Below are 25,616 nucleotides of genomic sequence, written 5' to 3' on the forward strand. Positions count from 1 at the left end.
GAAGGAAACATCTTCTCCCTTGCTGAACCCTATGCGGCCCAAGTACTTAGCCAACAAAGAGGGAGAGGGAGCATTCCGAGTGGTCAAAGCAAAAGACTGGGAGCCAGGCGATTGGTAGAGGATGGTTAGACTTGTAGTTAAGGCCCTTGGGATATTTAGCTGTGGGACATACATGGCTCCCATGCCTGTAGTATCTGAGCACTTCCTCAATATATTCATTCTCACCATACCCTTGTGAGGTAGGGCAGTGCTGTTATTCCCATCATATAGATAGGGACCTGAGGCACAGAATGGTTGTGACTTTCCTAGGTCACACAGGAAGTCTGTAGCAGAACAGGGAGTTGACCCTATGTTTCTTGAATCTGCTAACTACAAGACCATGCTTCCTTTACCGGACATGTAGGTTCTGTTCCCACCTCCAGTACAGATTTCCCCCATGGGTCCTGGAGCAAACCAGTTTTAATCTACCCTCTTCCTAAGTTGCCTGGCCATAGAATGGAGGTGATTGGAAAAAACTTCCATCACGGGGCTTCTCTGAGAATAAACCCCTGGAGCCTGAGGTAGAGCTTAGATATTCCCTCCGTAGATCTGGTTGTCCAGAGATACATGGTGAGTAGATGAGTGGGGCTCAGATTCTATTTGTGGCTGTACTATGGATTCACTGGCTGACATTGGGCAAGTCACATAATTGCTCCCTGCCTCAGTTTCCCCCATGTCCCTCAGCTGCTAGATGCAGGGGCAGCTTTGGGAGCTGTATGCACTCCCCACCCACCTCCCAAATGCTCACTCTGAAGCTCCCATTGGCCTGGAGCCACGGCCAGTGGGAGCTGCGGGGTGGTGCCTGCAGATGGAGGCAGAGCGCAGAGCCAGCTGGCTGCTAAGGATGTTAAGAACTGACTAATTGATTAATCGCATTTTGCATCGACTATTCGAATAGTTGATAGGGTGCCTCCGCCTTTGAAGGCGAAAGTTCCACATGGAGCCCAGGGGTCAGCTGGGGACTTTCTTGCTGATCCCAGGTTCCATGCGGCGCTGCCGCTTTGAAACATCATGAAGAGCCTGTGGCATTTCAAAGTGGCAACGCCGCAGGGAGCCTGGGATCAGTTGGAGAGTCCCCAGCTGATCCCAGGCTCCACGTGGTGCTGCTGCTTTGAAACATTGCATGCAGCCTGAGGACACCCCAGCTGGCCCCGGGCTGCACACAGTGTTTCAAAACTTGCCAGTCTAGACACAGCTGAGAAGTAGGAATGTAAAATTTCACTTAACTGGCCGACCAGTTAAGCATATTGTTTAACTGGTTAACTGATAGAAGGGGGGGTGAATGCCCCCACCTGCCTGTCTGTCACTGGGCTGGAGCTTTTCCTCCCCTCCCGCCACAGGCAAAGGATGCTCTGGCATACTGATCAGAGCAGCCCTGCTAGGGGTAGCCCTCTCCCCTCGGGGCAGGGGCAGCCCTCTCCCCTCGGGGCTGGAGCAGCCCCTCACCTGTGGCAGACAGGGAGCTGCTCCAGCCCCCAGCTGTTTAAGGTTAACCAGTAAGCCTTTCCCGTTAACCCCTGACATCCCTAATGAGAAGGATCATGCCTGTTCAGTAACTATCTGATGATCAGCATCTGTGTCATGAAGCATTTTTTTCCCCATTCTTGTTTTGCAAGGGGAAGGAAAAAAAAAAACCCTGCCCCATGGCAGCGGCGGCCTCTTTTTGAAGTGTGCTGAACAAGCTGCAGTCGCTAATAGTCTGACATGTTTGACCTTACCGATCGATTCGAAAGGTACATCACAATCGGCCCCGTGTGAGCACGCTGGGAGCTGGAGTGCACTAAAAAGCGTGCTGTGGTACGGCACACATGGGAGGGCATCAAGAGGGGCTATTGATCCGGGGGTGGAGGGTGTTGATGAAGGACGGCAGGGTTGAGAAAGGATGATGGCTGGCAAGAGAAACCGCTTGCAATATTTGAGCTTTTCTGCCAAGTGCTGTCAGCAAGATACTGAAGAGGATCAGAGAAAGTGGGTTAGTTTACAGACGGGCATCTTGAGAGAAAGCAAACAACTTGCAGCATCTGGTGCTAACTGAGAACAGCTACTGCTGAGGCCATATTGTTTTTTTTTTTTTTTCATTTGCTAAGTGCCTCTTGTCTTAAGTGAGGATTGTGACTCCCAGCTCTCTACCCTCAGTTCACAAACAGGTTTCAGGGAGTCACCACTACACCTTTTTTTCTACACCTCTAGATGCGGGGCGGGGTGTAAGCCTTGAACTTTTTGGATGAGTCTCAAAACTCTTCTGTGGTAACATAGGGTCACTGTATGGAAAAGGCTGAGACCCACGGACCAAAATTATAAGCTCTCCAGAGCAGAGACGGTGTGTGTACAGCATCTAGTGCAATGGGACCCTGATCCGTGATTGGAATTTCAGCTTGTGGAAATGGTTGCTGTCCACATTTGTAGCCTTTTGGATGTAATAAACTAAAAGACCAGGAACCAAGTTGTACATTAGAGAAGATATAGCACAAGCAAAAAGCCCAACTCGTGCCTAACTATGGCCTGAAACATCACTTATCTTAGTTTATTTGTGCCTTTTTGTTTTTTATTAGCCTTGACTTGATGGGTCTCTGGTGTTTCTCATGCCTAATGGATCTAGAGGAGGGGTTTGCCTCTTGTTACGTGTGGTTTGCATTTCCAGAGACTGCTGATCTTGATGGAACCACAAGACTTGTCTCATACACCAGAGTACTTACTGTGATTTAGTGTAATAGAGTTACACTTGTGTAAGGGGAAATTCAGGCTGAACATAACTCATTGGAACAGTTTCTCCTAGCTCTCTTAAAAATATGCAAGCAGGGGGTGGATTTTAAATCCTTTCCTTTTCCAAATCACTGGAAGGTGATAGAAAGTCCTTTTTTATTATTGTCTGTTAAAGTTCTCACTCTATGCCCGCAGTATGAAGTAGTCAGCAGGATGGTTTATATACGGAGTTTCCCTATCTGAATCACCGAAGCCATAGTTTTGATTCCTGGTAGGGTTGCGTCATTCTTTGGAGGTAGATGAAGTCCCAGGAAGTCGCAATGTGTGTGCCATTTGAAACATGTCATTTTCAAGTATCAGTCCATCCAAAGTAGAACTTTCGAAGTTTTGTCATGTGTACTTCCAGATAGCTAGGAGTTTGCATGGTTAAATACAAACCAGCAGGCTGCCCTAGTACAAGCAGAGGGCAGATATATTTGTAAGCGGCGGAATGGTTCTGGCTTCTATACTACCCCGGAGAAATGGACCAGCGAAAGGGTCTGAGTCCTGGCTCCCACTTCCTTTATCCAACCGCCTCCCTGACCCTGAGGGCTCCCCTTCCACTCTCCTGAGTAGCAGAGTCCTCAAAATCCCAACAAGGCTGGTCCCAGGTTTCCTAGGGCTTAATCCCCGACCTTGTAGTCACTTGGGGCAGGGGCTAGAGTGTCCCCATTCCGGGGTGCTCTCTTCACACTGGATGTTTTCTTGACCCAGTGATCATTACATACAGTTCAAAGCAAATACAATTTATTAAACATCAACTGATTGAAAAGAATAAGAACAAATGAGAGAGGTTAAATGAGAACACACAGTCCTGCTCTGTAGCACAGGGACTTCACAAACAGCAGTTTGCAGAGTGTAAGGACAGTTCGCAGTCTCTTCCTTATGGGTCCCAGGGCGCTCTCTCAGGCCCTGGCTGTGCTGCAAGGGGGCTGCAGGCTGGACACGCTTGCTCTGGCAGTGACCACATGGCCTCAGGCTCTAGGTGGCAGGACCTCTCTCCCAGTCTGGCCTGCAGGGCCTCTTGGCTGGTGATATCTCCCTGCCCAGAGCCTCTCCCCGCACTTTGCGGGTCCCAGCTGCTCACCACACCCAGCTGCAGGCTGTGCTGCTTTGCCAGTCTTCAGCTCCTAGTGTTGCTTCTCTGTCCCCTTTGGCTCTCTGATCACTGCCAGTCTGCTGCTCAACACAGGGTCTGCACTCCTTGGGCCGTGTGTGCCTGGCTCTGTTGCTGCAGGACTGCCTCTTAGCACAGGGTCTGGGCTCCTTGGGCTCTAGCACTGCAGGTTGGTCTCTCCACACAGCTTGCTCTTCTTAGCTCTCTCTGCTTTCTCTCAGAGAGACCCAGAAAATCCCAGTTCGCACGGAGGACAGGGCCTGGCCTCTTAATTTTCTCACTGGCCTGTCCAACCTGTCAATCAGGCTGAGCTGGAGTGTTGGCCTCTTTCCATTGTCTGTCTCAAGGCCCTGATTTCTCATGGACCCTTCCCCTTTTGGTACTGGGAGCGGGCCAATCAAAAACTCCCACTGAGTTTTAGTAAGGGGCTAACAGTCCCCTTACATATTGCTTAGTAGCTTGACCCGTGAACCCAAATAAAGTTTTACCTTCTAACCCTGAGTCATACAAGTAAGAATGATTTGTATGAGACATCCCACAGAGGTTAGAGGGTCTGTTTTGAGAGTTGGGCTTGGAAGACTAGACTTAGTTTGTTTGCAAATTTTCAAAATGTTCATTGCTAAAGAAAACATAGGCCTACAACTCCCCCCCCCCCCCCGCCCCCAATCTCATAACCATAACTCCATGCTTAAAGATACAGGTGTGTCATTTTGGGCTCACCCACCTGAAAACTGCTTTGGAAAACATGACCAGCATGTTCCATGAGTATAGTAACTTGCAGTCACCTCGGGGAGGGGGAAGGGACGGACATCAGCCAGGTACACAGCAGGTTGTGCTACACTGGGGGGAGAGAATACCTTTTGGCAAAGCTCCCTGGTGCATTTCCATTAGGCTGTGTATACTGTCATTTGTAGAACAAAACTAGAATGTTGTAGGTATCCGGCTGGACAGACTATATAAATTATTATTAACAGGGAAGGTAACGAATCACTAATAATTTACAAGGGTTGTGGGAGATTAACCATCGCTGGCAAGTTGAAAATCAAGGTGGGATGTATTTCTAAAAGATCTGCTCTAAGAAACTCTCAGGGAAGTTTTTTGGTCGGTGTTCTACAAGAGGTCAGATTAGATGACAGCCGTGGTCTCTTCAGACCTCTGAGTCTGTGCAACCTGCTGTATTGTTACACTCTTCAATGCTTCTGACTTTATACAACCTGCAAGATTGGCTTGAAAGAAACAAACGTGTTGTAGGATGTTCAAGTTAACACCATTTCTCTGTTCGTTGCTGCTGTTTTGAATGCTGCCCCAGTCCTGCCCCCCAAAGCTTGTGAAAATAACGTTTAGAATAATATTTTTAACAGTTCCGTAGTATACAAAACTCCAGCATCCTGGCAGGCTGCCTGGAAACTTGCTGAAAGTTAATGCTGTTGACTCTTTAGAAGGACAGATATATTTTTTTTTTCCACTTGACTCCCTTTGCTTGTTAAGCTCTGAAGGCCCAACATGCTACTCCCTGCTGCTTGGAAAACAAGGAAAGTTTCCGAATTTAGCTAGGGATGCAAAGGGTTAACTGGTGAAGTGGTTACCCAGTAAGTATGGACCTTACTGGCATGCTTATTAGGGGTAACTGGTTAACTGGGTGGAGGGAAGAGAGGGGGAGTGGAGCGGCCAGAGCAGCCTTCTCTCTTCCACCCCCTCCCTGCCCGCAGGATCACGGTTAACCAGTTAAAATAGTTAACCACTTAAAATGAATTTTATCTGGAATTTTACATCCCTAGTTTTAGCAAAGTGAGCTAGGGTGTCTTTTTAACTAAGACACATCTAAGGTAGATTGTCCAGCACTAGCTTAGAGTCTCTAGCTAAGTTTGAAGACCCTTCCCTCCCCTGCTCTACAATAAGCAATAATCCCGGTCCTGAAGAACAGATCTAAATACACAAGCCAATGGGCAAGTGGGGAAGGGCTGGTGAGAGAGGTGGAAGTGGCATGCTTTTGCAACATGCACCAGTTGGATGTTCAGCAAGGGCTTGATGCTTCATTATATAGAGTTCATTTTTACATGGGTCTGGGAGTTGAATAAGACCCTCATGCGTTGCATCAGAGATTAAAGGATAGTGGTTTATGACTACGATGTCACTGAAAAACTAACCTGAAGGAGACCAGCATTCTCCCAACTGTTGCTTTTATTGCTTGGCAGGAGGTATTCCTCTGAGGCTGGGCTGTGCGCCAGTACTTTGTCAGGTGTGCTATTAAAAAAGCTTGATTGTGCAGGCAGAATTCACGGGTCGTCAGGAGACCTGGGGTCTATTTCAAATTGTAACCTGCCAGCAATTGAAAGCGCTAACAAGGGATTCTGGTGCTAGCGGAATGCTGTTTCATTCCACTGAGATGCATTGGAATAGGAGAAATGTATAAAAGGATGCTGTAAAATAGCAATATTGTGCTTAAAAACAAGGATTGGGCCTTCCTCAGCTAGGAGAGCTAGTATGTATTGCTGGGTATCTGGCAAAACCAGCAGAATTTACAATCCAATTCTAAGGGCATCCGTTTTCCTAGTCACAAATGTTAAAATGGAAACCTGCATATATTTACTTCATTGTACATGGATGCTGGCTTGTTGTTGTAGGGTTGCTTATGGGAACTAAACGGTGGGAGCTCGATGACTTGTAATAGAGGAAAGACAATATGCATGTACTAATTTGAGGTGGAAGGTCATGTAGGATCAGGCTTTCAGGCATGCATCTATATGAGTTCCTTGTGTGAACAGTTATATACATTGCATATTTGCCTGGGCAAATGTAGAGATGTGTCTATTTGCCCATTCAGACAGATAACCTTGTTGTCATTGGTGTACTTGTGTGCACCAATTAGGCAGGGCTGTTCTTAGGATTTATGGGGTCCTACTCAGTACTGTTAAACTGGTGCCCCTATGTCTGAGGGCAGCCAAGAAGGGGACAATTTTGTGGAGATGTGATTTTTATATTCTTCAGCAACACACTAAACAGTTTTAAAGCAGATTTTAAACTAAACCCCTGACGACTAACACAGCACATTCAGAAACTGACAGTGTATATCTGGGGTTGGCACATGCCTGTTACATGGCTTCATTGCAACCTGACTGGCTCTGTCACAGGTTTAGCGTTCTGCAAATAGGTCTGGCAGGCTACTTCACTTTTTAAATTAACTAGATCCTCTCTGGAGGAAGTAGAGTCTCAGAACAGGAGTAGGAAGAGAGCGGTGGGTGAACATTAAGAGGCAGTGATGCCCCAAATTTTTGGATGCCTTACGCAGTTATGTGTTCTGCGTATTGGTAAGGATGGCCTGCGTATTGGTAAGGATGGCCTTGAAACGAGGCATACAACTTTATTTCTGAACGTCTGATGTGGACTTTGCAAACAGGTGGAAAAAAGAAGTAGGTTAGATTCTACCCTTTTCCAGCCAACAAGGAAATTCAAATCTCATTGAAATCAGTTTGAGGGCTAGCCATCTTAATCTGTTTCAGCAAAAACAACAAGGAGCCCGGTGGTACTTTAAAGACTAACACCCGTATTAGGGCATAAGCTTTCATGAGATACAACTCACTTCCTCAGATGTGGAAGGGAAAAGAAAACAGAAAAGGAAGGGATACAGAGATGGGAGTGTGACGTCTGTGCTAATTCAGTCAGAGTGAGAAGGTGAGAGCATCTGATGAAGAAATCAGCTGTTGTAATGGGAGAATCACTCCACCTGTCTATTTAAACCTTGTTTCAGGGTGTCAGATTTGCATAGGAATTCCAGCTCAGCAGTTTCTTCTTGCCAGTCTGGTTTTGAAGTTCTTTGCCTGAGAATGGCAACTTGTAAATCAAACTGTGTGTCCAGTAGGAATGTGAAGGGTTATACTTGCTGGTTAACCTTTAACTGGTGATGCTTACCTGTTCCAGGTAACCATTAGGGGCTGGAGCAGCTCCTTGCCCATCATGGGCAAAGGAGTTTCAGCCCTGCGGAGTCCTCAGCAGATGGGGGCTGCTCCAGGCTTTTGGAACAGTCCCTGTCTGTGGCAGACCCAGCATGTTGTAGATAAGGGCTCCTTCAGCTGGGCATCAGGAGCAGCCCCTGTCTGTGGCAGGCCCAGGGAGGGGAGGTGCAGGCAGGGGCTGCCTTGGACAGGTATCCAGAGCAGCCCCTACTTGCAACCGGGGACTGCTCCAACTCGGCTGTGGTGGTGGTGAGACAGACTGGAGCATTACTGGAGCAACTCCTCTTGACTGGTTAAACTTCATGTTTGACCAGTTAGCTATTTAAATGGGATTTTACATCCCTAGTTTCCAGGGAGGTTAAAGTGCTCCCCCACTAGCTTTGTAGGTTTCCATTCAGACCCATTTTTACTGAAATCCGTAACAGTTTTCCCATGGAATTTATTGGGCTTTGGATCAGGCCCGGAGGCAGGTCCATTTATCTGCGATCAGTGCATTCTTCCCTGGTAGAGATATTAAGCTTTTCCATGTCCCTCACTTTTGCCTTTGTCTTGAAAGGTTATAGAACATACAGTCCTCGGTGGCTTCATACTCTCAAGCTAAACAGTGCTGTTGCTCAGATAGGAAGCAACAACAGCAAAGGAATAACACACTTAGTGGCACATGTAAATTTCAGCGTATTGGCTGGTTTCTTATCTGTCTCCCTTCCTGCTTGTCTCTCTCAAAATAGGTTGGATAAATATGCTAGTGCTTGCCAGGACTAAAGACCAAAGTGTCAGATGTTTTCAAAAAATTAGTTTTAGGTCAGATCATGAAGTCGCTCTTGTATCTTCCCTGAGTCTTTTAGGAGTTGTTTTTATAGTTCTTTTTTAATCAGCTTGACACTCTGGGTGCTTTTGCTGCTTCATTATGTTACTGGTGAAGCATCTGTCCTAATAGATCCAAAGATCTGCACAAAGATCCAAAATAATTGCCTATTGCTTTGCACTCAGACCTCCTCTTGATTTCAGTAAGAGTTGTGTGTGCAAAGACAGACCCCTGGGTAAAAACAATTTGGTGTCTTAGCTACCTCAAGCAATATTCCTTCTAATCTTTTCCATCCATGGGCGGTGTTTTTCCAGCCATGTTCAGAATAAATTTTTATGTGCACCGAGGCACATGCGAATGTGCATGACGGACAAACACAACCTAGCTGTGGACGCTCTGATCAGCTGGGCAGCTTTTGAATTTCTCCTGAATGACCACATAAGCGCACAGCTTACAGGGACCACGGACTTCAAGTTAGGTCCCTAAATCCAACAGCTCCCAGTGAAGTTTGAGTACATATCAGTTGACTTCAGTGTGAGTTACCTGGATGCTCAGTGCATCTAAAAATCAGGTGTGTAAATGGCATCTATGGACTTAGGCTAGGGATGTAATAGCATAAAGGTTTAAACTAGAGATGTAAGCCACTAATCGACACACTAGTCGCTTCTTCTCCCCCCCCCCCCATCCCCAACTTGCCACCTCTATCACAGAGGTAACCGGGGGGGAGGGGGGAGGAAAGAGAGGGACTGCTGGAGGGAGCTGGCTTAAAAGCCGATTCCCCCCAGCTCTAGCTCCGTGGGAGGGGGTAGGGGCGCAGCAGGGGCCAACTTTGAAATGTACAAGAGTCCCCACTAGGGCTCTTGTACATTTCAAAGCTGGCACCCCCTGAGGAGCCTGGGGCCAGCAGGGAGTCCCCTGCTGACCCCAGGCTCCTGCTTTGAAATGCACAAGAGTCCCTACTGCGGCTTTTGTGCATTTCAAAGGCGGAATGCGGAAGTTCTTATCAACTAATCAAATAGTCGATGGATATCCCATTGACTATTCGATTAATTAATTAATCAAAATTTTACATCCCTAGTTTAAACCAGGGGTGTGGAACCTAAGGCCTGGGGGCTGGTTGCAGCCCCCTACTTGCCTGGATCCAACACCTGAGGCTCAGGACCCTTCCCCCCCAGCATCAGGGAGCCCACATTGGCGCTCCAGACTCTCCGCCACCTTACTGCAGGGCCAAAGCACACAAAATCTGCTATCCTGGGCACCCTGAGGTGGGATGAGATTTGGGGGGAGACTTTTTTCTCAGTCAAGGGCCTTGTCAGTGAGGGATTTTTTTTTTTTTTTGCTTCTCAACTGTGTGTGGCCCCTGACTGGTTCCCCCTCCCCCCCCGTAGGTCAGCAGCCCCCAAACCAAAAAAGTTCCCCACCATTAGTTTAACAGATAAACATGAACTTATCAGTTACCGTAACGATTACATGCCAGCTCCTGGCTCCCAGCCCTGCTCCTGGGGAGCAGCTGCCACCCTGCACTGCTGGTTCTCTGTCAGATATCTGCTATATCAGAGGCAATCATGCAGGGCGGCAGCCGGCTCCCAGGGAGCAGGACTGCAGGTGGGAGCTGCTGTGCACCAGCTCCCAGGGAGCGGGCTGTGATTGCGGGCTCTGCAGTATAAGCTTTATATTGCAAAGTCTGCAGTGTGTAACCACTAAGATTTTCAGCGGTTGCACAGTGACCTAGTTAACATCCCTACTTTAGGCACTTATGTACTGATCTGCCTCCACTTGGTCCGTAGGAAGTTTTGTCATTTCCGTAAACAGGAGTAGCATTTTGCCCTCTGGGTTTCAGACTTGTCTTTTGGACAATTTTCAGGGCTTACTTAACAGAGAGAGTCCTATGCATTTGTTCTAGAGTTGACCAAGTGCTACATGCTGGATTTAAAAAAAAATGGAGGTCTGTATCTATTTGAGAGAGAGAAGATTTGGAGACAACTGGAGATGGGTGAAGGGGAGAGGTATTGGGAGAGGGCATCTGGGATTGCTGTGGGAAGACAGCCTGCCTTTAAAAATGTAGTTGTTCTTTGGTACAGTTTCTCTCCATAGCTGCTGCTATCTTGGCTTCTCCTTAGGAGGAGGCAGCTGTACTAGGGGGAGAATGGTCCAATGGTTAAGCAATGAGGCTGGAACCTGAGAGACCTGGTCTGTTAGGCCCTCTGTCCTGCCCAGTCATTGTCTTGCTCAGATACATTGACCTCACAGGGACAGTGTGAGAAGAACTACATTCAATATGGCAAGGTGCTTTTACGCTGCACTAGGTGCAATCGATCGGTAGTCTGCACTTGGCGGAAGAAGGTCTCTGAAGCCTGTGGATGAAAAGTATGTCAAGAAGTGAGTAGGTGTCATTATCTCTGGTTAACAGATGGGAAAATGGAGGCACAGCAAGTGAGTAGCTAAAGGCTCTGTGCCAAGTGGAGACTGGACTTGTGGGGAGGGCAGAGGAGTCGAGACGCCTTGTTTAAATCCTGTCAGAATCTATGGGCTGCATAAAGAGGGCAAAAATGGAAACTGGGTTGATAAGAGTGAGCCAATCAAAGGTCTATGCTTATAGCTGCGTTGGTGTTTACCTGTAAATTCTGTCGTTATTGCAGGGTGGACACCTGTGAGTGGAGGACAAGGTGTGATTGTCCGTAACCCGTGGAATGGAGGCCTGATGTCAATGCAAACATGGGTAAGGAGTGGAATCCATTGGAGCAGTTGCATGTCTCACTGGTGGATACTATGGGTTTGTGGTCCTGACACAGAGCAGTAGATGCTGCAGAAGTAGCTTTGATCAGCATTTAATTGGCTTGCTCTCTTACCTTCCAGTCAAGAAGAGAGTCTCAACTAAAACACTGCCTTCGGGATTTTGTGATCTGATGGGCAAGTTACTTCAGCGGTTTCATGTTTATGCACAGAGGGGAGGCAGCTCTGCAGGAGCTGGCACGCACGCCGGGAGCTGGCTTTTAAGCCAGCTCCCCATGCATACTGGCTCCCATGAAGATGCCTTCCCTCCATGCATAAATGTGAAACCGCTGAAGTAACTTGCCCTCTCCTCCCCTCCTCCATTGGGGGCTTGATAGCAGCCTTCAGCTTCCTGAAGGAAGGTTCCAAAGAGGATGGAGAGAGGCTGTTCTCAGTGGTGGCAGATACAAGGAGCAATGGTCTCAAGTTGCAGTGGGGGAGGTCTAGGTTGGCTATTAGGAAAAACTATTTCACTAGGAGGGTGGTGAAGCACTGGAATGGGTTACCTAGGGAGGTGGTGGAATCTCCATCCCTAGAGGTTTTTATGTCCTGGCTTGACAATGCCCTGGCTGGGATGGTTTAGTTGGGGTTGGTCCTGCTTTGGGCAGGGGTCTGAACTCGATGACCGCCTGAGGTCTCTTTCAGCCCTAGGATTCTATGATATGTGCTGCTGTCCCTGTTTCAGAGGCAGCAGGGCTTGCAGGGAGCCTGCTTAAAAGCTGGCTCCCTGCCCCCGCACTGCTGGCTCTGAATCACATCCCTAGTATAAAGGGGAGGGAAATATCATCCACTGTCCCCTTTTTCTATCTTCCCATCTTAGCCTTTTGTTCCCATAGGAAAAATGGGATTGGGGAGAAGAGATTATTAGGATGGCTTTTTTGCTTTAGTAAAAGATGTTAGAAGAGCAGGATGGAATTGGGGCAAAAAAAATTCAAAGAAAAAATATCCTGGGACGATGGGGAAAGAAAAAATTCAAACAATGAAAATGTTCATTCTTGACTATGTTTAAAATGGAAGACCAAAACTGCTATAGCTGTTGTCTTCTGATGACTGCTGTGCAGTGAGTTGGTGGCTTCAATGCAGTGCTTAATTGGCCACCTATGTGGTGACTTCCCCTTTTATTGTGATCCTGGAGTAAAAGTGCTGAGCTAACTCTGGGATTAGATCCCTCTTTAGTGTGTGAGGTGTGGCTGGGTTCCGTTTGACCGTGCCTCTCAGCACTCAGGTGGATGTCCCATGCCTACAGCTGTTTCAGTCTCTCTGGGACGACGCGCCTCTTACATACGAACTGTATTATTCAACATAGGTGCACAGTCCATGTGCCAGGCTACAGTGGACAAGAACACAATGTGCGCATAACTCTGATCACACTGGCCCAGGTGTTTGGGTGCGGTGGGTACAAGGTGTACAGTATATATTGCTGACTGACCGAGATGTTACTTTCACTGATCCATTTACTTCTCCAGACTGGGAGTTTATCTGAGGGTGCACTGAAACTGCAGAAATATGAAGGGGAGATGAATGTTTAGTCTACAGTGAGTGGGAGTTTCATGGGTTTTTTTACTCTACAGCAGGCGGGGTTTTAAAGAATAACTAGAAAACACATTGCTTATTGTCCAGGTGTGAGCACTGGGATACCCCAGCAGCACTGCTTAACACAGTGTGTCTTCAAAATCCTAACTAGGATTTCCTTTAGATTTTAAAAGAAACAACCACCCCAGATCCTTCATACAGAAGATCATTAGCACAGATTTTCTTTGTGGAGGCATTTCTAAGAAGTAGCATGGCCCTATCCATAGAGCACAGGATGAGAAGTCAGAAGATCTGGTTTCGCTATACTTTGCCACATATGTACTGCGTGCCCTTGGGTGTGTTACTTAATGTTCATGTCCTATTTTGCTCCGTGCTAATGATATTGCTAAAGAATGGATGTTTCTGTAGGTGGCACAATAAAAATACCAAGTATCATTAGTTAGTAACCAATCAGAGGCATTTCCCAGAGGCAGCGTGGTCTAGCCCTTAGAACAGGGTTCAGTGGACTTGTGCTGAAGATACACTTGTGTGACTTGGGGCAGAACTTTCTATTTCTAGCTCTCTCCCTGGATGGGTAACTTAGGACCAGATTTATCATTGCCCTATAACCCCTCTGCACTAGACAGTATAACCCACAGATGTCTACTGTAGGCAGAAGCGGTTGGGAGGCACGTGGATTTTAGTTTGGTGCCTCTGAATAGGGCAGCTTTGGTTGAAGGCTCCAGAGAAGTCACAGAGACGGGGAGTGGTAGCTATTGGGCGTGCCGCATAGCTGTTTTGGAAGTGGAGGATAGGTTTCTGTGGAGGACAAGCAGTCTAGTGGGTTCCACACATGCACCACCCGAGCAGTCTGAGACAGGGAAGTTATAGATATGGGTATAGGAGTCAGCCCTGCGGGCACCGTGGGTGATCAGCAAACTTAGTCTTAGGGGTGGACCAGGGTGCCATGGTCAGAGGAGTGCGGTGGTTGCCGGGGGCGAGGTGTAGTACAGCAGTGCAGAGCTGCATGTTGCTGGCTGGCGGGGGTGTGCTGCAGATTTGTAGAGGTGATGCGGGGGGTTACCCAGATTTCTCCCTGCTTTTTTTTCTAGCAGAGGAATGGGGTGGGTGTGGTGAGCGGTGACACACAGAGTTTGCTCACTCCCCGTGGGCATTCTTCTGAACCCCCAGAAGGTGGGGGGGGGAGGGGAAGAGGAGGACCACCAAATGCTCCATGTATCTTGCTCACTTCCCCACTAGGGCTGTGTTTGTGAAGCGAGCTGCTGCTCTCCTACCTTCCCCTTGTGCAGCCCAACTGGGGAAAATAATTTGGATGCATGGAGACCTGATGTTGCCATTTGCTCCCCCCGGCATAGCATCCTTGAGGGTGCAGTGAAGCAGTGTTAGAGGTGGCAGTACCCTATGTGATCTGCTGCTGGCGGCATTGCTGCCTTCAGAGCTGGGCACTCAGCTAGCAGCCATCCTGCTTGATTTGATTTTAGCAAATATGGAGGAACTGGTTGAAAATTTCCAAGTGGATGGTAGCTTGGGTAAAAGTGATCATGAAACCATAGTGTGCATGAATCTAAGGAATGGTAGAAAGGAGAACAGCAAAAGAAAAATCAGGATTTCAGGAAGGCAGATTTTAGTAAACTCCAGAGAGCTGGTAGGTAAGGTTCCATGAGAAGCAAGACTAGAAGGAAAAACAATGGAAGGCAGTTGACAGTTTTTAAAGGGACGTTATTAAGGACCCAAAAGCAAATTATTCCACTGCATAGGAAAGATAGGAAGTTTGGCAAGAGATGACCGGGAGAACTGTATAGTGACTTGCTTGCCTGCTTGGTGCGTAGGTTGTGGATCTCACGAGACGTCTAAATAGACTTATGTGTAGTGCTTGGGAGGAGCCAGCAGTCATGGTACATGTAGGTATCGGTGACATAGGGAAGGGTAGGAGAGAGGTTCTGGCGGCCAACCTTAGGCTGCTAGGAAAGAGATTAAAATCCAGGACCTCTGTGGTAGCATTCTCTGAAATGCTTCCTGTTCCACGTGCAGGGCTAGGGTGGCAGGCAGAGCTTCAGAGTCTCAATGCATGGATGAGACGATGGTGTAGAGAGGAGGGGTTTCGATTTATTAATGATTGGGTAAACTTTTGGGAAAGGAGGAGCCTATACAGGTAGGATGGGCTCCACCTAAACCAAAATGAAACCAGATTGCTGGCATTTAACATTACAAAGTTTGTAGAACAGTTTTTAAACTAAGGGCTGGGGGGAAAGCCGACAGGCACAGAGGAGAACGTGGATCGGACAGAGACATCTCTTAAGGGAGCGTCTATTAATAGAGATTCTCTGTGTTCTAGTTAGGAGGACAGGATGGAAGATGATGGGTAAAATGAGAAATATGGATAAAATTAGAAGTAATCAAATGGAAAAGAGTCTAACACATCAGGAAATGGCAGACAGATACATAGTGGCAAATTTTTCAAGTGCTAATATGCAAATGCTAGACGACTAAATAAAAAAAATGGATGAACTATAGTGTTTTGTAAAATAATTGAGTCGGTTTAGTTTGGAAAAGAGTAGACTGAGAGGGGACATGATAGCTGTTTTCACGTAGTAAAAAGGTGTAGCAAGCAGGAGGAAGAAAAATGGTTCTCTTTGACCTCTGATGATAGGACAAGAAGCAATGGGCTTAAATTGCAGCAAGGAAGTTTTAGGTTGGATATTAGGAAAAACCTTCTAACTCAGGTTGGTTAAACACTAGAATAAATTGCCTAGGGAGGTTGTGGAATTTCCATCACTGGAGATATTTAAGAGCAGATTAGACAGACACCTGTCTATTAGGGATGATGTAGATCAGGGCTACTCAACTTTGGAAGCCCCGGGGGCCACAATGATACTCACAGCACATGCCAAGGGACGCAACTTAAGTATGGTTGCATAGACGTACAAATATATATGCAAACAGCTTCTTTCACACAATGCCTAGGTGCTCCTGGCACCTCCTCTCTGGGGGCTAGAAATGCTGACACCCTGTACCTGTCTGTTCCAGCCAGCCCGTCTGCTTGCATCTTTCAATGCTCATCCTGCCTTGGAGACACCTCACTGTTGTTCCCAGTGGAAGTCATGTTCAAAGGATCCCATCCGAGGGCTGTGTGCTGAGCCCCACGTAAACCCAAATTGCACCACGGGCCACAAACATGCCGCATGCAGCCCATGCGTTGAGTAGCCCTGATGTAGATGGTGCTTGGTCCTGCTGTGAAGGCAGGAGAATGGACTTGATGACCTCTCAAGGTCCCTTCCAGTTCCAGTATTCTGTGATTCCATGCTCCGGCTGCCCAGCCAATGCTTAATTTGTGTGGAGGCTCGCTGGGGCTGAATAGTGTCACCTCTTTCAATGCAAATTAAGCCCTGGGGGAAGTCACAGGGCTCTGGGTGGTGCTCATGGGAGCCAGCGGCACCAAAATACAAGGTTTTTCCAAAGCGCCATTTTCCCCTAAGGTCGTCCCTGATGATCAGCATAAAACCGAAAGGCATCTGGTGTGAGGGCTGCATCCCAATTCCTGTTTCGGTTTGAATGCAGGCAGCCATTTCCTCACTGGGAACCAAGGAGAGAGCGAGCGGGCCAGGGCGAGACATGTAGGGGAGGGAATGGGCAAGGTGCCGGCCAGTAGCAGGTGGGGAGAGTGGGAGCTGGTGCCCTCGCACTTCCCGGCAGGGGTGAGGGAGGTGGTCGAAGGTGTCCCCGCCACTTTGCTCTCCCAGCCGCATCACTCCAGGGCCCCTGGCAGGACTGCTCGCGCTCTCCAGCCTGAAGTGGAGTGTCGCAATGGCCAGGGGAGCAAAGCAGAGGGGCCGCCTTGCTCTGCTTACCCCACCACTGTCAGTAAGTTGGGGAAGCGTTGAGGGGGGGCAGAACCTTGCTGACCGCACCAGCTCCACTAGTCCCCAGGTCTGCTTCGGTTGAGGAAAGGGGCTAGGGGCCGGGAGAAGCAGAGCCTGGGATGGGGGGGGGGGGGCGGTTGTCCGGGCCTTCCCCTGGGCTGGGGGGGGAGGTCATGTGACTGGTGGGCTTCTGGTTTCCCTCCAGCCAATTGCCTCTGGAGTTGGAGAGAAGCTAGAAGGCCACCAGTCACGTGACCTCTCCAGGGGCTGTAATTGCAGCTGGCCACGAGGTTCTTTGGATTGTGTTCCTGCAGAGATTCTGAGGTTTTTGGGGGGTACTGAAAGGCTGCCATTCTCCTTAGTTTAAGACAATCCAGTGACACCTCCCCCTTTTTGGGAATCCTACCACATGCCTTCACAAAAAGGGGGAGGTGTCACTGGATTGTCTTTATTAATACGTTTCCAACTACAGTTTGCAAGGGTGTTTTTTGTTTACTAAGAAATTGTATTTCTGTGAAGCTGAATGGGACCAGTTAACACCTCCAGTCAGGGTTTTGCATATCCTAGCTCTGTGGCTGAACTCTGTGGGGTTCTGCCGTCTTGAAAAGGTGGAACGCTGGAGGGTAAGCTGAGATGTAGAAAAAGGGGAGTAAAAACCTCAAGGGGGAGCCATCTTAGTCTGTAACTTAAAAACCAAATGGTTTTGTAGCACCTTAGAGACTAACAAAAATATAAATATGTTATGAGCTTTCGTGGACACAGCCCACTTTGGATGAGTGAAGCAGAAAGGAAGCTGGCTGACGGTGTGGCTGATAGGGGTGGCAGTTGGGGCAGCTACTGGTGGATTTCATCCCCTTGCAAAACTCCCTAAGGACTGTATAAGCAGGGTGGAATCTGAGGGTTGCACCAGCACTTGCAGCAATGAATAGAGAAGGTGCTAAATACCTTCCCTTGTCCCTATATTAGAGCCCACAACAGCGCAGTGATGAATCTACCCCTTCATTTTTTCTGTGTTTGTTTCCCCATATTGTAAAATCAAGGCCAGGCCTACCTGTTTGTGGTTTGTTTGGTTTTTGTAAAAAACTTATTCTCTAGCTCCTGCTAGAGGAGTATCAAATGCAGCGGGTTCATAGTATTGTTCCACATTTCCCATAACCTTTCTTTCCCTGGTCACAAATTACGATATTTATTTGTGTTTATACAAGTGTTCATCCCTTCCAGATCCTGTGCTTCTGAGTCATCCCACATTCCTTATGCGCTCCTGACTCCAACGAGGAGTCTGGGGTACCCAAGCAGTGCGAGAGCAGCCCAGTAATGCTGTATTTGGGACACAGCAGCCATTGTCCTGGCAACAGATTATGAACTCTCCGGTCCAGGATTGTGGTTTCACTATAGCACTGAGCATGAGGGGAAGTGGGGCTGGGAGGGAGAAAGAGCCCTTTATGAGAGTGCAAATACCTTCAGTGGTATCAGAGGGAGCACAGGAAAAAAGCTCAGCCAGCTATCGTTCTGTGTAAACATTTTCTTCTTTCAAATTTGCTCCAGCATCACATTCCTTCCTTAAGGGCATGATCCTGCATCCCTTGCTCACAGAAGCCTGAGGGAGGGGGGTCTAACTTGAAGCAACAAAAGATAAAGACTGTTGCAAGCTTGCCTGTTAGGCCCTGATTCTGCAGGTTACATGAGTCGGGGTGTAAATTCTGTAGGATCCCTTAGGTTTTATAGAGTAACCCTGGGGAACCATTTAAAATCTCTTTCTGTGTTTCTACATATGCCTCCAATCTTCATGGCGTGGTCCTCTCTGTATGCGAGCTTTGTATGCCTCTGCATAGCATTAATAACTCGGTGCTGTTAATGTTTAACTGAGTTGAAGCCATGAAGGCTGGGTTCATTTTGATTTCAAGTTCCTTGGAACCTTCCCTCTGCACAGAGGGATTCCAGCTTGGGTTGCCCTGTGGTATAACAATTGCTTTTTCACACCAGGAGTCATTAATCTGTCTCTAAATTATTTTACAGATTTTTGAGGTGGGTGTGGGTGTATTGAAGTGGTGAATAGCTAATTATAAAAGAACTTCTGTAATCCTGGGCATTCATCTCTCTCAATACAAATACCTAGGTCTTTTCATCCATACATTTCAAAGTGCTTTACAAAGGAAGTCCAAGTTGCCAACTTTCTGACTGAACAAAACTGCACACCCTTGTCCTGCCCCTGATCTGGTGCACCATCATTTCTCCCTCCATCCCTCCCTCCATCATTTTCACAGTCTAGGGAGGGCCTCCTTTCGTCCAGGTGTTCAGTTAAAAATTGGACACCTGGCAATCCTTATTACTGATGAGGAAACTGAGGAATGGGGTGTGATGTGACGTGCCCACGGTCATCCAGCAGGCCAGTGGCAGAGCTGAAAATAAACCCGGTCTCAGTCCCTGTCTAGTGCCACTAAGCTATCCCCAGTAATTGTTGCTAATTAATACTAAGGATGTTACATTTTGATTAATCAGCTAATCGAGTAGTCCACCAATAAGTGAGGCTGCACTGCTGCCTTTGAAATGTAGCAAAAGCTGCAGGTTCCGACTGCTGTGCCTCTGCTTTGGAAATGTAGCAAGAACTGCAGGCGGCTCTTGCTACATTTCAAAGTCAGAGGTGCAGCGAGGATCCCAGTGCTAGTGGGGACGGAAGCTGCTGTGCCTCTGTCTCTGAAATGTAACGAGAGCCCCTCTCTCTGCCCCCACCCCCGCATCATAGAGACAGTGCTGAGGGGAACCAGCTTTTAAGCTCCAGCTCCTGCTCCCTCCCTCTTGTTGCCTCTGATGTAAATATATAATGATCGTGTTTTTAAAATGTGTAATAACTTCTCTTACAAGACACAACTTTGGAGGTCTCTGACTTAGGCATTTCTAAGACACCTGTCACCTTGTGCATTAAAGAGTAAATCTTCCCTCTCTTACACTGATGTAAATAGGAGTACTGTAATTCCATTGCCTCCTGTGGAGTTGTACTAGTTTTCTGTTTCTTCATCGGGGAATTCAAATGGGAGTTAAATTCCATACCAACCATCCTGTCTAATCGGACTGTCAAGATGGAAACTTGCAAATTATTCTCTCATACAAACTAATTGGGGACTGACTAACACGGCTACATTTCTATCACTATTCTAATTGGGGACTGACGTTCATAAAATGGAACATTTCACAATTACAGAAAGTCCAGTGCATTATTTGCGGCATGGTATACTGCATCACTTTCTTTTTTGGCCTTCAAACCACTGTAGAAGGATTTCCAATGCATAGGTCAGGCCTGTACTATATCCAGAAGGTCGGCTTAAGGTACACAATTTCCGCTTCTTAAATGACGTAGCTGGAGTTGACATATCTTAAGCCAAGTGTGACACCATCTTCACAGTGGGAGGTCAACAGGAGCTAATGCTCCAGTTGGTTTCTTTTACCCCTTGTGACTGTGAGTACCGGCTCCAACCAGGGGTGTCCTCAACATTCAATTTAGTGGTTTTTTTCCTAGACCTGCTAAATCAAGCACCAGAAGATCAATTTCCAGCATGGCAAGTGGCGATATGGCCATGGAAGGCATTAAAATGTGAACTGAAGTCAGTTTAATTGTGTTTTTTTGTTTTTGTTTTTTTGTTTTGTTTTTTTAAGTTTTGTTTTTGCTATAGTGGAAAAATGGTAAGCATAACCGGTTGCTTGTCAGATGGATCCTAAAATCAGAGCTCTGTCATATTAAGGTCCTCATCAAGCAAATGCTTCAGTGTTTGCATAACTTTATGTGCTAATTCCCTTGCAGCCAATGACTATTCATGGGCATAAGTGTTTATAGAAGTGTCGTCTTGTTCTCCCATACACTTAGATGTGGTGGTCAGAATATATTCTGAGCTACACTGCAGTTATTTAAGATAAAAATCCACTTAAATGAGTTGAAAGACGCTTTCTGTCTGAGGAAACAACTTTTAACCGTGAACATGTCCCTGGAGATGTGGCCTAAATGTCCTCCTGGTTGGTCACATTCCTGGATTAAGGTGAATATGTGTTCAAGAGCTTGTAGTATCTTAGGGTACATCTAGATACAGGCTTTTGTCGACAGAGGCTTTATCTACAAAGAGCTTCTGTTGACAGAGCATCTAGACTGCATCCAGTTCTGTCGACAAAGCGACATGACAGTATAGACGCAAAGGACAGCGTAGATGCAATAACGCCTTCTGTTGACAAAAGGCGTTATTCCTTGTAGAATGAGGTTTACCGCCGTTGACAAAACTGCCGAGTTCTGTCAACATTATGTCGACAAAACTAGGCGGTAGTGTAGACGTAGGTATAGTTTTGTCGACAAAAGTCCACTTTTGTCGACAAAACCCTGTAATCTAGACACACCCTTAGTGTTTTCCTGTACAGCAGGAGTGGGCAATCATTTTTGAAGGGGGGCCACTTCACAAATTTTGGGAGTGGTTGTGGACTGCCCTGGAAGGGGCAGGGCCTCATGAGGCCAGGATACTTCTCATGATCCCCAACCCACAGACCCTGATTAGCCTGGGGGGGAGGGAGTGTTCAAATTCTCTCACCCTCCGCCCTCCTAGGGGTGCATGGTGCCTAGAGGGAACTGGTTTGGCAGGCCAAATCTGTCCCGCGGACACTGTCTTGCCCACCCTTGTTGTACAGTGATCCCAAGTTGCTTAGAGCATCAATGAACAAACTTTCAAAAAGAGTTCACAAATCCTGCATCACAATAAGGTCTCTCATTACCTGATCGCATTCCAGTGGTACATGCGACGTTCTGATCTACGTTCTCCCACAGTTACCCCATTGTAACCCCATTGACCCTTCTGATGAGGTTGCATGAAGGTGAATGGTATCATTGCTTATGACATGAGTCACATTCTGTTTTCAAAGAAGTGTGCTTTGTTGGTAACCATAGTTTCAGCACAATATGCAGCAGTCTCATAATGACTGGGGTTTTTTTAAGCTGAAATTTAATATTGCTTCTCCAGTGTGACTTGGTAAATGATTAATTTTGCACTGCTGGCTTATGTTTAAATTGAGGTGTCTCCTATTCATCTAATACTAGATGGACATTTATAATATTCTCTGTTGCTGAAGGCAAGAGGACCTTTTGCTAGAAAGAATAGGAAGAAGGCCAGAAAATCGCACCACAGGCAGAGGTAGGTCAGCTCCCTACTAAAGAGAATGGACAGTCCTGTCACCAGAGCTGATCCAGAGAACAGAAGTGTGTGCTTTCTGCTGGGAGCCAAGATATAGAATGTGGACCTGAGGCTGAAGCGGATCCTAGTGGGAGAGGGAAATGATACACTGATGGTTTGTAGTGTGGGAATAAATGATGCTGTTAGAGTCTCTCTGGAATGCATTCGGGCAGACTATGCTGGCCTGGGGAACACATTTAAAGAAATGGAGGCTCAGGTGAACTTTAGTGGAATTTATCCCTCCCTAAAGGAGAAAGGTGAAGACAATACAAGAATATGGTGATCAACAAGTGGCCTAAACAATGATGCTATGAAGAGGGCTTTGGGATGTTCGACTATGAGAGGGTGTTTATAGCTAGACAACTGTTCTCATGTGACACACTCCCATTCTGTTGGGAGTTGATTACAAGAGTTCTAATCTAGAAATTTGGGGGAAGCAGTTGGGAGATGCTCATGTAATCTCCATGCCCGATTCTAATACCGAGTGGGAGGAAAATCAAGCAAGGGATAGAGGTTGGGAGAATGAACTTCAAGAGGAAATTGCCTATGTCAGTGATGCTAACAGTCAGGTAGACAACACCGTAAGTAGAATGATTGTGCCTTTTGGGCGAGGAATTTGGGTGAAGCCTAACAGAAACAACTAAGATGTCTGTACATCAGTGGAATAGCCTGGATAAAGCAACAAAATGGAGAAACTAGAATTAGAGGTACAGGAAGTGAAACCAGATATTATAGAGATAACAGACATGGTGGAGTCTTGACAGGAATATGAGTATTGAATGTTGTGTGTGCTGTTCAGGAAAGGTGGAAGTAAAAGTGATGGCATAGCACTGCATATTAATGAGGTAAACTGCAAAAAAAAATGAGAAGCGTTAGAATGGATAAAATAGAATCTGTGTAGGTTAAAATCACTTGAGGAAGAAAGCTAACAGATGCTCTATTGGGATAGTGCTTAGATTGTGCTACAGAGCCCAAGTGTCCATTCTGGATATGGATAGAAACCTACTAGGGGAGATCCATAGACACTGATCTTGAGACCAGTTTCATTTAATATTTTCAGTAAAGACATTGGCACAAAAAGTGGGAGTGTGCTAATAAAATTTGCAGGTGACCCAAAGTTGGGAGGTATTGCCAGTATGGGAGAGGATTGGAATATCCTACAAGATCTTTACAATCCTGAAAAGTGGAGTCCTAGAAATGGATATTTAAAATGGGGATGTATCAGTTGGAAGTGCCCGAGGAGGAGAAACACAGGTTTTAGTTGATCACGTTTAGGAGTGTGAGTGTGATGTGACCATGAAAAAGGCTAATGCAGTCCTAGGATGCATTGGATGGGGTAGTACCAGCAGAGAGAAGGAAGTGTTTGTACTGGTGGGACCTCACCTGGAATACAGTGCACAATTCTGGTGTCTCATGTTTTAGGAAGATGAATTCAGACCAGGACAGGTGCAGAGGAGGACTGCTAGGATGATCAGAGGACTGGAGAACCTATCCTACAAGGAGAGATTTAACTCAAACAGCAGGTGTGAACAGAGTCCTTGTTTAGCCTAACCAAACAAACTGAGAGAGGCATGGCTGCTCTTTTTAAACACAACAGAGAGATAAATACAAGAGAGGGAAGGGGAGTTACTGAAGTGCCTAGGTTGAGACAAGATGGAATGACCATAAACAAGTTTAGGCTTGAAATGCAACATTGTCACCATGAGATGAGTGATGTCCAATGGGAGCGAAACACCCAACTGGCTTGAAGACTGAGCTTGGTAAGCTTATGGGGGATGGGATGGTGAGGTTGCCAACAATGGCATGTGACCCAGATGCGACTGCTAGTAGCAAATATCCCCAACAGCCAGTGATGGGACACTAAATGGGGAGGGCTGGGACTTATTCCAGAGAATTATTTCCCAGATGTCTGACTGGTTGGTCTTACCCACATGCTCTGGATCTAATTGTTCGCCAATTTGGGGTTGAGAAGGAATTTTCCCCAGGTCCGATTGGCAGAGATCCTGAGGGGGTTTTGCCTTCCTCTGTGGCACGGGTCACTTGCAGGTTTAAACTAGTGTAAATCTTGGATCCTCTGTAATCTGAAGTCTTTAAATCAGGGGTGGGGAAACTTTTTTGGTTCTGGGGCCGCTGACCCAAAGATAATTCATTTGGGGGCCATACACAAGTGAGAAGTGCAAAAAAACCAAACAAATCCTCCCTGTTGTGACTCACGGTTGGGAAGCATTAAATAATGATTTGAGGATGTCAGTAACTTAGCCAGAGGTAAGGGTCTATTACAGCAATGGGTGGGTGAGGTTTCTGTGGCGGGTGAGGGACAGGAGGTCGGACTAGATTGTCCATGTTCTTTTCTGGCCTTAGTCTGTGAGGTACCATTAACATATGTATAGTGCTCAACACATAGGAATGTTTATATAGCCTACTGGTGAGCGTGTAGTACATGACCCCTGTCCTCCTGTGCCTTGGCTCTTTAGCTCCAGCTGTAGCAGCTTACGCTTCTACTCCATCCCCTACTGTTGTGGCCAAGATGGCAGCCGTTGTAGTTCTTACCTGGGAACTCCCTTCTGATGTACATTCTTGGCGTCACTGTGGATTTTGCTGGTTTAAATGTTGCACTCCTAAGTGATGTTGCTGGCAAGCTTTCTAGACTTGGCCTCTGCCTTGGTTCCCCTTCTGCAAAATGGGTATAGGTCATTTCCTCCACCCTTTGTCTGTTTAGAGGGTAGGCCCTTGAGACCGTCGCTGAGGACATAAGTTCCCTGGTGCGGCCTCTAAGGCGCTACTGTCAGGTAAATGGTAAGTAGTGAATGAGCTGCAAAATGAACTGAACCCCTTGATCAGAAATGCCACATCTTATAAAGTAGGTCTGACAGAAACAAGGAGGGAAAGATGAAAGGTCACTTAGGGCAGCAGAGCTCAAGTTGTTTGGGTCTTGTAGCTCTGCATTGGCCTGTTTCCATATATTTGGGTTTCTTTTAACTATAATCTGATCTATAAAGCCTAGGCTTCAAATAATAGGTTTTGATAGATGACATGTTCTTTGTCAGGTGTTCTTAAATACTCCTCTGTTACCAATCTGCCCCATCAGCCTTCATGTGGCTTTCTCTGTCAGGGAATATACACAGGAGTTCGATCCCCACCGACGAGGTGGGGTGGAGCCAGTGAGAGGGCGTGTGGAATTTACACCACCACCATGCTCAGGCCAGGCTAACAACGCTACTCTTCGAGAAAGCACCGTGGGATATTTGATGACTGTACTTGGTCAGGTCTGTGGTTTTACGTTTTATCCAGATGTTGGCACCTCTGACAGCAGAGAGCCGCTTTGTGGCATGCTGAGGCATTGGTTGTTCAGGCTGGAGAGCGGTTACTATGGTGATCCCTGAGGAACTTCACTATTTGGGGTTGAGAGAGAAATTTCCCCTTGGTCAGACTGCCATATTTTTTTCACCCTTCCTCTGCAGTGGGCACAGGTCACTGGCAGGTTTAAACTAGTGTGAGTGGTGGATTTTCAGGTTTTTGAATCATGATCTGAAATTTTCAGTAACCAAGTCAAAGGTTTTGGGCCTGTGACAGATGGGAATGGGTGGGGTGCTG

General features: G+C 46.9%; 1 protein-coding gene across 8 annotated transcripts in view; it reads left to right on the forward strand.

Moving 5' to 3' along the window:
- LOC102454880 (mitogen-activated protein kinase kinase kinase 3-like) overlaps window positions 1–25,616 on the forward strand; it is a 121,780-nt gene that overhangs the window by 18,896 nt on the left and 77,268 nt on the right. For 5 of the 8 annotated variants that reach the window (XM_089776803.1, XM_075922867.2, XM_075922866.2 and 2 more), the window contains exon 2: window positions 11,296–11,375. The exons of 2 other annotated variants lie outside the window; for them this stretch is intronic. In XM_089776803.1, the coding sequence (XP_089632929.1) occupies window positions 11,372–11,375 (4 nt within the window). In that variant the 5' untranslated portion in view covers window positions 11,296–11,371. Of the gene's footprint in view, window positions 1–10,696; window positions 11,036–11,295; window positions 11,376–25,616 lie in introns of those variants that run through there. One more of the 8 variants, XM_075922863.2, reaches the window with a different exon arrangement.

Source organism: Pelodiscus sinensis, chromosome 2 (genome assembly GCF_052426305.1).
Source record: "Pelodiscus sinensis isolate ZL-2025 chromosome 2, ASM5242630v1, whole genome shotgun sequence".
Lineage (NCBI taxonomy): Eukaryota > Metazoa > Chordata > Testudines > Trionychidae > Pelodiscus > Pelodiscus sinensis.